Below are 11,637 nucleotides of genomic sequence, written 5' to 3'. Positions count from 1 at the left end.
TAAATTTCATTTTTATTAAAGATTTCAAGTACTTGAGTTGTACAGACAGACACACTAGATGCAAAAGTATAATGATTCGTAGTTATTAACATTTCATTTCGGGTTGAAAAAGCAGACAGACAGCCACGTGCTTGTGATTTTTTTATTTTTTTTTTAAAGCAGAATGCTATCCAAGTGTAACTGACGTATGCATCGATGTAGGTAGGCAATGGTTTCTCGCAATGTGGCAGAAAAACGATTCCATTTTTAAGGGCGAATAATTGACAAACCAACAAGCACAACCTAGTCAACAACGTTCACGTTCTATAATAATGTTTTTGACCTATTATGTAGGTCACACTGATCCCTTGCAGGTCCCTCTCTGTAATTTCAAAACTCAAACCTCTTCAAAACAGGGAAACAGACAAGGAGCCTAGTCTTCCCCTGGAAGTAAACTCCATAAACCTTACCTTTGTCCTTCCACTTGGTCTCAAATGTGGTCTTGTGAAAGAAACACACATATTTTAGTTTTAAAACCCGATACTCGGTTGAAGAAATCTCGGTTTGCAAGCCATGCTTTCACGCAGTGTTGCGCTTCCTAGGTCGCCTGCAGGGTGAGCCGCTTCGACGGCTTCTTTCCTGTCAATAGCCAATCAGGTGCTTCTCCTATTGACTGACACGCTGGGTGAAATGAGCTGGTAAGTACAATGAACATCCTGAGGCAGTACTTTGGAAAATGAGCAGTGTTTTGTTATTTTTTGTTTTTTTAACAGTAGTTGGCTGACCGGATGTTTTAAAATGAAAACACATGGTTTGCCAGAACAGCTTTCAACAAAGCACATTTGGAGACAACTGGTCATTACTTTAGAGCTACAATTCAATTTTAAAAAGACTGCTCACCAATATTTTAAAATCCATCTGATTAGAACTAATCACACACCATCACTAGCCCTCCTTGTTTTAAAATTTTGGGGTGATGTTTGAAACGCAGCTCTTGAACCAAACGCAGTTGTTGATTTTCTGCCGCAAGATCATTTCCTGCGCAATCTGTAGGACACGGATTAGCGTGTGGGAATATACACAAACTGGACTGTCACATTGTCACAGATATATAATCTATAATCTTCAATAGCAGCCAAAGTTAACTTTAGGAATGTTATTTTGGAAAAAAACGTTATTGAGCAAATCTCTAGACACCTTCCCTCAGCAGCCTCTGCTATTCCTGCTAATTCTGCGGTTCACAGCTCCCTCTCCTGTTCAGGTATATTATTGCAATGACAAGGCAGGTGGCAGATTAACAATCAGGTTTGAATGAACAGATTCTGACGTCACAGCATGAATAAGACTGTGAGTCTGTGGGATTATTAAACAGGCACAAAACATTTAGCATCAAACTCCTGGCTCCTGATCACTGAAATGAAACTTTAAGGGCAGCTCTGAATCCCAGGACTTCAAATTATTATTATTATTATTTTTTTTTTTTCTTTCTCAAACAAAAAAATGTACCTTTAGATTTCCTATTGGAGATTTGAAAGCAATACAGTCCCGGTTTCAAACTCCGAGTTCAGCTGCTGTTTTTTTCATTTACGATCTGATGGGAGTCTGCAATCACTCAGTGGTTCTGTTGCTCTAGGGCCAGTCTTGTTTTAAAAGTCGCCTTTCCCTTCTTTGAGCTGCTTTGAGCTTGTCTGTAGACTCCGAAGTGCCGGGACTCAACAGCCTAACCCTTAACCCTCACTGCATTCAAATCGTGCGACGGCGCGACTTTCGATCTGGAGCAGGTGGGGCCTGCCAGAACCGAGCTGTCGCATTGTATGGAAGGAGGAAGGCAGCTCAGTCTTGGCTCTTGGGATTCTCCAGGCAAGCTAGGAAAAGCAGATTTAGAGGGGAAAAAAAAAAAAACTTGACTTTGTAGCAACATAACCCATGAGAAGGATCACTGAAAAGGGACAGAAAGAAGGAAAGGTAAATGTGTGAGCAGGAAGCGGGGGGGTTGTATTATTCGTACTGCAGGAAGGAAATGAACGGCGAATTTAAAGAGCTTCAGATTTCAAACTTGAAAGTAAAGTGGTAAAAAAAAAAAAAAAGAACCCAGTGCTGCAAGAACGCCGGGAGGCTTCTGGTGTCCGAGTCCGCTTTCTCGCTCCTCCAGTCTGTTCCGTTTCTGTTCTCGCTTCGCGCCGTTTTCACTGCCGCTTCTTCTCGTCGGCTGGCCTGGCGTTCCAGTAGTAGAGCAGCTGGGCCGCGATGACCCCGTTACAGCACGAAGACACCACGTAGGTCAGCGCCATGAGGGGGTCCCCCGTTTCCTAGCAACACACAAGAACGTTGGAGCACTGCCAAACGGACCTTGGAGAGAGTTTAAATGAGAGAACGCAGACTCGCTGGCTTACCTGCACAGAGGTGAATATTCTGGCCAGGGATCCTGCGAACAGCAGAAACACCGTGACAGCAGACAGCTGGCCTGTGTGCCCATTGCGAAAGTTAGTGCCAGCCTGCATCAGCTGCAATGACATAAAAGAACCAACAGGATGAGAGATGAGGGGCTGGGAGGGAGGGAGGCAGTGTGGCTCTAGTGGAGCTGAGGAGGGACTGGGAGGGAGGGAGGCAGTGTGGCTCTAGTGGAGCTGAGGAGGGACTGGGAGGGAGGGAGGCAGTGTGGCTCTAGTGGAGCTAGAGGAGGGACTGGGAGGGAGGGAGGCAGTGTGGCTCTAGTGGAGCTGAGGAGGGACTGGGAGGGAGGGAGGCAGTGTGGCTCTAGCGGAGCTGAGGAGGGACTGGGAGGGAGGGAAGGCAGTGTGGCTCTAGTGGAGCTGAGGAGGGACTGGGAGGGAGGGAAGCAGTGTGGCTCTAGTGGAGCTGAGGAGGGACTGGGAGGGAGGGAAGCAGTGTGGCTCTAGTGGAGCTGAGGAGGGACTGGGAGGGAGGGAAGCAGTGTGGCTCTAGTGGAGCTGAGGAGGGACTGGGAGGGAGGGAAGCAGTGTGGCTCTAGTGGAGCTGAGGAGGGACTGGGAGGGAGGGAAGCAGTGTGGCTCTAGTGGAGCTGAGGAGGGACTGGGAGGGAGGGAAGCAGTGTGGCTCTAGTGGAGCTGAGGAGGGACTGGGAGGGAGGGAAGCAGTGTGGCTCTAGTGGAGCTGAGGAGGGACTGGGAGGGAGGGAGGGAAGCAGTGTGGCTCTAGTGGAGCTGAGGAGGGACTGGGAGGGAGGGAAGCAGTGTGGCTCTAGTGGAGCTGAGGAGGGACTGGGAGGGAGGGAAGCAGTGTGGCTCTAGTGGAGCTGAGGAGGGACTGGGAGGGAGGGAAGCAGTGTGGCTCTAGTGGAGCTGAGGAGGGACTGGGAGGGAGGGAAGCAGTGTGGCTCTAGTGGTTAGCTGAGGAGGGACTGGGAGGGAGGGAGGCAGTGTGGCTCTAGTGGAGCTGAGGAGGGACTGGGAGGGAGGGAAGCAGTGTGGCTCTAGTGGAGCTGAGGAGGGACTGGGAGGGAGGGAAGCAGTGTGGCTCTAGTGGAGCTGAGGAGGGACTGGGAGGGAGGGAAGCAGTGTGGCTCTAGTGGAGCTGAGGAGGGACTGGGAGGGAGGGAGGCAGTGTGGCTCTAGTGGAGCTGAGGAGGGACTGGGAGGGAGGGAAGCAGTGTGGCTCTAGTGGAGCTGAGGAGGGACTGGGAGGGAGGGAAGCAGTGTGGCTCTAGTGGAGCTGAGGAGGGACTGGGAGGGAGGGAAGCAGTGTGGCTCTAGTGCTTAGATCTTAGGTTAGCATTAGCACATACCCGGCTGATTACAATGGCTGGCATGTTTGTGGCTTGCATCGTCGTGACAACAGACCTCGGGGTAATGGGCGACAGCAACAAGGAGACCAAGGCAAAATAAACTGCTATAAACCCAAGACCTTAGAGAAGAGAGGAGAGAGGGGAGCATTAGTACAGCGAGGAAAAGCAGGCTGTTCTTTAGTTGTCAAGAGAACCCTCAATTTCCAAACGCTGTTGGAACACCATCACAAAGGCTCCCATTAGTAGCACATCCCAGAGCTCACTGCAGTGCGCATGATGTATGGAACAGATTTTGAGTACTTGCTTCGCTGGCTGCAATTGGTTTACCCTACTTTGTCTCTCTCAGTTTTGAGTACATAAGGGTCGCAATTGACAGCAAATCAAAAGCATGGCGATTCAGGAATATTACAGCATCTATGAAGTTCTATGCGCTGGTAAACTGGAGGCAGGTTGCAGGGATCCCTAAACAAGGAGGTTACTGTGGGGAGCGAAGGTGGAGCTGTAAATACCTTGCAGAGAATTTCCCCTGTAGTGCTGGATCAGGAAACCAATACCAACTGTCTGAAGCATCAGGAAGAGAGCTTCTCCCCAGGCACTGCCAGGAAACACACACAGAGTGAGAACACAGCACTGCCAGGAAACACACACACAGAGAGAACGCAGCACTGCCACTGAGACACACACACAGTGAGAACACAGCACTGCCAGGAAACACACACACAGAGAGAACACAGCACTGCCAGGAAACACACACACAGTGAGAACGCAGCACTGCCAGGAAACACACACACAGAGAGAACGCAGCACTGCCAGGAAACACACACACAGAGAGAACGCAGCACTGCCACTGAGACACACACACAGTGAGAACACAGCACTGCCACTGAGACACACACACAGAGAGAACGCAGCACCGCCACTGAGACACACACACAGAGAGAACGCAGCACCGCCACTGAGACACACACACAGAGAGAACGCAGCACTGCCACTGAGACACACACACAGAGAGAACGCAGCACTGCCAGGAAACACACACACAGAGAGAACGCAGCACTGCCACGAGACACACACACAGAGAGAACGCAGCACTGCCACTGAGACACACACACAGAGAGAACGCAGCACTGCCAGGAAACACACACACAGAGAGAACGCAGCACTGCCAGGAAACACACACACAGAGAGAACGCAGCACTGCCACTGAGACACACACACAGAGAGAAAGCAGCACTGCCACTGAGACACACACACAGTGAGAACACAGCACTGCCACACACACACAGAGAGAAAGCAGCACTGCCACTGAGACACACACACAGAGAGAACGCAGCACCGCCAGCACACACACAGAGAGAACGCAGCACTGCCAGGAAACACACACACAGAGAGAACGCAGCACTGCCAGGAAACACACACACAGAGAGAACGCAGCACTGCCACTGAGACACACACACAGAGAGAACGCAGCACTGCCACTGAGACACACACACAGAGAGAAAGCAGCACTGCCACTGAGACACACACACAGTGAGAACACAGCACTGCCAGGAAACACACACACAGAGAGAACGCAGCACTGCCAGGAAACACACACACAGAGAGAACGCAGCACTGCCAGGAAACACACACACAGAGAGAACACAGCACTGCCAGGAAACACACACACAGAGAGAACACAGCACTGCCAGGAAACACACACACAGTGAGAACACAGCACTGCCAGGAAACACACACACAGAGAGAACGCAGCACTGCCAGGAAACACACACACAGAGAGAACGCAGCACTGCCAGGAAACACACACACAGTGAGAACACAGCACTGCCAGGAAACACACACAGTAGAAACACAGTGAAAACACAGACAGCAATAACACACACACACACACACTTCCCTTTATAAACTCCTTCACTTACATCCAATCTTTATTCAGACGCTACAAATTCCAACAGCTATAGTTTTATACACGATTTCTAGGCACGCCATCTAGCGTTCAAAAGATGCAACGACATGTCAAATAATCTCCTGGTGCGATTGAATTCAATGGCGAGCTGATAGCAGTCAGGCTCCAAGCCATATCCCTTTATTTCTTTGCTAAGTTTATGATCAAGTACATTGCGTAAATACGCGGCTGTACATCGCCAGTAAAATCCCTGCTAGCAAAAAAAAAAAAAAAAAAAAACGCTTAAAGCGTTGAAATGGTTGTTCTCTCTCTTTTTTTGTGTGTGTTTGGTAGTGTATTGTACAGTACCCCTGTAATCCAGCACACTGTATAACCCACCAGTTTCCAGGTCCGAAGCGATCTGCGAGGTTTGACTGCGATTACTTTGAATTCAAAAGCTGTTACCTGAAGGGGAAGCTGTTTGCGATGCTGTAGGCCATGGTTCCTGTGATCGCCAGCAGTTCAAGAAGGATGGAGTTGAAACTCAGCCCCTCAGCACTCTTGGCTCCCAAGAGCTTGAAGATCTGAGGCAGCTTCACTGCACGGGTCAAAGAGGAGAGACAGAGAGAGAGGTCAGCGCTGACACACACACACACACACACACAGAGACCAGCGCTGGCACACACACACACACACACACACACACACACACACACACACACACACACACACACACACACACACACACACACACACACACACACACACACACACACAGCGCACACACACACACACACACACAGAGAGAGGTCAGCGGTGACACACAGAGACAGAGATCAGCGCTGACACACACACACAGAGACAGAGATCAGCGCTGACACACACACACACACACAGAGACAGAGATCAGCGCTGACACACACACACACACACACACACACACAGAGACAGAGATCAGCGCTGACACACACACACACACACAGAGACAGAGATCAGCGCTGACACACACACACACACACAGGAACAGAAACACACACAGACAGAGATCAGCGCTGACACACACACACACACACACAGACAGAGATCACGCTGACACACACACACACACACACACACACACAGAGACAGAGATCAGCGCACACACACACACACACACACACAGACACACACACACACACACACACACACACACACACACACACACACACACACACACAGACAGAGATCAGCGCTGACACTGAAATTGAATTCAGTATTTAAATCTTTGATAACTACCGAGCACTCAATAATGCTACATTTAGAAATGCCAATTTAAAAACAAATGTTAAGACCAGAGATAACAAAATAAACTTAAAACGCTTCTCATCGAATTACGCTTATTTTTGTATTTCTTGACAATTGAATGTAGTGACAAATTATTGTCGACAATCTTATTACTGAAGGCACCGTTTCTCCAAACTGCACACAGCGTCCCCTGCAGGCCAAACGCCCGGCGAGCTCAAGCAAACACCTGCAGGGCCGGCCTTTGCCCTCCAGGGGGCGGTAGCTCACATCCTCTGTGCAGCTCCTGGGTGTCGAGGCGATTGTCTTGGGGATCGGAGGACTCCCTGCTGTGGGGAGTTGCTTTGGCGATGGAGAGTCCCTGGAAATAGCAGAGTTTACTCACCCATCAGAGAGCCCGCGATGATCCCCATTCCCAGTCCTTTACTAAGAAGGATCTTCAAGCATGGCACTGCAGGGTCAAAAAGACGACTTAAACTCTACACTGCACAGGGGGGCTGTTAGAGGGTCATTTTACACCAGACAAAATTCCAACTTTACAAAGATTTAAGAGCTTCCCATTTATTTTTCCCCCTTTTTATTCTTGTATGAAGTTTGTAATTATTCAGTGCTTCTTACTTTTGCAATTACTCAAATGCTGGGGGGGAGGGGGGTGCTTGCAAGAATGGCGATTTCGTTTAGTTTTCAAAAGTTCGTTTCTGTTGTAGTTTCTCAAAATGCGTTTTCTACAGCAAGTTGCATTATTGTGTTTTTTTTGTGTGTGTGTGTGTGTTTTTCATACAATTCTGTTAACTGCTGCTTGATTTAAATAGACACAAATAACAATAACGCACTGGCGTTAGATTGTATGCACTCTACTTAAGACATTCAATACTGTATTTCACAACGTGTTGCCACGAGGCACTCGGACCGACGAGCCAACGACACATAGGGTGAAGTACAAAGTTTCAAAGTGAAAGCCAGCGCAGAATTAACCCATTGCTGCCTGCATCTATGCACCTATGTTGGCAACGTGCCTTTTAGACTATTTCAGTTACAACTTGGAATATGATTTTGTCGAATGACAGCGATGGGAAATAAAGGCAATTAGGACACCCGAGCTCATACTCTAGCAAAACCAGAAGAGGCTGAAACTGCTAGGCACTCTGGTAACCCTAGTTTTGATGGCAATAAAAGACCTGCACTCAAAAAGAAGCATAGTGCTACTGTTTGCAATAAAAAAAAAATCAGGACTCACAATAAACTCATTTGTTTTCTTGGGTATAAACTTGTAAACAGATCGCTTTGTAAGCTCGATGCAAATTCGTGTAAAAGGCACATTTTGAGACAGTGTAGCTTTACACTAGGTGGCGCTGTTTCTCATTAGTTAAGACGGATCTACATTTTATTAACTGAAGGAATAACCTCTCAGACTGATTGCAAACGCCGCATTCAACCAAAACAGAATGATGTTTGGAAAAGTCTAACAAAGTCATGCTGAAAACATACATTTGTAGGCTCTCCCTTTCATATCTGAACGAGCCAATCAGACAGCGCCCTGATCACAGAAACCAATTGATTGCCAAGCTCAACAACCAACCAGAGGAGCAGACGATTGCCAAGCCGGCGGATGGGCGGGATCACTAAATATTACACTATCAGGTTAAAAACACACACAGCAAAAAACTTCGTAATTCAAAAAGAAATATCGAGCTAATATTTACAATTAAGACCCACAGAATATAAACATTAGAATTATTTCAAATGCAGACCAGCGCACAAAGCCATCAGATAAAAGCCTGCTGGCTGAATTTGGGAAGATATATATATATTTTAAACCAAATTATTTTTTTTACAAAACAAACGACAAATGCGTTGTTGGTTTTGCTTGCAAAAATTTGCTGAGACGAAGACCCTTCTGTGTTCCGGGACTTCACCGCGATATAACTACACGCACACCCGAATAAGTCAACGCATTTCAGTCGCAACTCACCGTCCAGAAGGTTGAAATTGACAAAAAACTCATCAAAACATTTTTCGGGAATGAGAAAATTCACCAGCAGTTCTCTGAAGGACTCCATCGCAGGCGCGTCCATTTTAGCATTGGGAAAAACAAGAACTTCCCGTGGCTTCACTGTGCGTCGAGCAAACGGTCCAGGAAACATGGTGCAACAGAATAACAAATAAATAAAAAAAAGGTTCCGTTTGGTTTTCTTCTTTGTTGAATTTAATGGCTTTTTTTTCATAAACTCCAATATCTCTTTGGTATAAACATGTGTGGCGTGATTTTATAACACATTTTCAAACCATTTATGAAACTTAAAAATAAAAATAAAAACACTAAAAACCGTAATGTACCCTTGATTAAAAAAATGCCTCCCCACTTTCCTGCCTTCCTTCTCAGCTCTCAAGTCAATTCAAATGTTCTTTATTGGTATAGGTGTCATATAAACCTTTGACGGAGTCAGTACAGAAGATAGACATCAATATACAGGGTGATTAGAAATCATGAATGTGGTAAATCGACTTTTTAATCACCCTGTGTGTGTGTATCTATCTATCTATCTATCTATCTATCTATATATATATATATATATATATAGGTGAAGTGGACCGGTCAAAGTCCGGTTCAGGCTCTCAACTCACGTAAGACCCCTAGGGATGTTTTACCTGTCTCAGGTACCATTCTTTCCTTTAGAGAAGCAGGACTACACTTACCAGAATGCACTGGGGTTGTGAGTTGAAAAGCCTGCACTGACCCAAACAGTATCGTCAGTGCTTAGCACATATTATTGGGTGCATTTGTGCTGTCAGTAAAACGGCTTATTTAATTTTGTTTAAAGTTGCTAATAAGAGGGAAGAACATTCTTTAAAAGCCTTGAGCAGCACTCCTTTAAAAGGAAGTAGAAGTAAGTGCGTAATGCTGCTTCCTAGTGGGTTGCAGAGCGCAGAATGTCTCTGGTCTGTTTGGTAAAAGCTGCCTCAGCTCTGCATAGCACAGTTACCTCTGAGTGGGGTCTGGGTGGTATTTCAGAGACCGACAATATTCATTTTGATTTCAGTCAGAATTCTTGTGTTTTAAGGTGATGTAACTCACAAGGTGGGTTAGGGTTATCAGAGGAATGATGCACGAGGCTTTTGGTTCACTGCATTCACACCCAGACAGGTAATAATTGATAAACACACTGTCAACATTTTATTATTCAAAACCAAGATACAAAACATGCATGTACATAATTATACAGAGCACTGTCCCTTATCGACATCTAACATGGTATATTTGCATAGTATTCCTGCAGGTTTTACATGGTTATAATATTCATTATTTTACCAGGCTTTTTAAAATATACTTTACCAGACCTCTCTGTGCTTTACAATGCTTCCCTATGCTTTACCAGACCTCTCTGTGCTTTACAATGCTTCCCTGTGCTTTACCAGACCTCTCTGTGCTTTACAATGCTTCCCTATGCTTTGCTGTTTGCTGACTGTGCCTTATTACACTTTGCTGTGCTTTTACTGTGGGAAACTTTTATAAGGTCTCATACATGCATTGAGCAACTTTTAAAAAACAGGGTACAAAGTCATAATAATAATTTTTAAACCCCCCCCTAAGGGGCAGAGTGTTGCGGGGCAGGGTGCAGATTTCTGGTTACACTCTGGTGTACCGGATAAGCGTTTAGATTCAGAGGCCACCAGGCTGTGACGAAAGAAACGAAAATGAATTCAAATCTGAACAAGAAAAATACTCATATAGAGGTTTACCACAGCAAATGTGCATGGTCACTGTGCATCCATTTCCCATGGTAATGCATTTGCCATAGTTTACCACGGTTTGAGTTTGAATATGCTAGATTGATATCTAATCTTTTTTTTTACCGTGCTTTCAAGATGCTGTATTACACTTTGCTGTGCTTTTACTACGAGAAACTTTTTTTAAGAGTGGAGATTTCGATTTCGTCCCTTTACAATCACTATTCATAGCATATTTATATGCATTACACTGGGTTATATAAGAATTGCTCTGTTCACTTTAATTGAGATGATCTTGTGATAAAACGATTCAATTTGGAGAAACAAACCTCACAAAGGAACAGCAACTGGGCTATTTAATTTAATGCACTCCTGCCTGGTGCTCTGTATGTGAATGCAAGGACTTGCAATGCTGTCTTTAAACATCCTACCATGTAAATCCACAGCAATTAGAGACACCCAAATGTAAAGTGTGATCATGAATTCTAATTTACAGTGATACAGTAATTACCCCCCTTCTCCCCCAAAAAAACAAGATTTAATTTCACTGCAGTTGTAATTCCAAAGAAAATGTTTCACAAAGCTTTAGCTCATCAAAACACAATTTAAAAAAGAAAGACTCCAACAGCAACCAGATTTAATCCCAGGACTAAAAGTACACAAATAACAATAACACAGGAGCAAGGGCGGCTTCTAGTAACGCTCCTAAATTATGGCACCACTTCATCTGCGAGGGACGTTTTTAAGTCAAGACCGAAAACGTATTTTTCCAGGAGAGCTGTTTTTTGCCAGTTTTTGAAAAAAAAAAAAAAAAAGACCTTTTGGACAATCTCTTTTAAATTGTATTTGCAAATATTATTAGACTGTTTTTTTTTTTTAATGTTATGGTCTAACTCAGGGGTCTCCTGCCTTGGTCCTGGAGAGCTACTGTGGCTGGTGGTATTCGCTTCAACCAATCTCTCAGTTACTTAATTGAATTGATTAATTAATTAGTCAA

At 45.6% G+C, this 11,637-nt stretch overlaps 1 protein-coding gene across 1 annotated transcript; it reads right to left on the bottom strand.

Moving 5' to 3' along the window:
* mpdu1b (mannose-P-dolichol utilization defect 1b) lies at positions 1-9,011 on the bottom strand. The gene is made up of 7 exons (XM_041238369.1): positions 8,884-9,011; positions 7,297-7,362; positions 6,096-6,228; positions 4,255-4,340; positions 3,746-3,864; positions 2,373-2,483; positions 1-2,288 (listed from the first exon to the last, which is right to left on the bottom strand). Exons 1-7 carry the CDS (start codon positions 8,984-8,986, stop codon positions 2,166-2,168), a joined length of 741 nt encoding a protein of 246 aa, XP_041094303.1. The 5' UTR covers positions 8,987-9,011; the 3' UTR covers positions 1-2,165.
* Between the last annotated feature and the right edge of the window lie 2,626 nt (positions 9,012-11,637).

This window comes from Polyodon spathula, chromosome 48 (genome assembly GCF_017654505.1).
Source record: "Polyodon spathula isolate WHYD16114869_AA chromosome 48, ASM1765450v1, whole genome shotgun sequence".
In the NCBI taxonomy this organism is placed as follows: Eukaryota; Metazoa; Chordata; class Actinopteri; order Acipenseriformes; family Polyodontidae; genus Polyodon; species Polyodon spathula.
The sequence above is the reverse complement of the archived record's forward strand: the minus strand, read 5'-3'. Positions and strand labels throughout refer to the sequence as shown.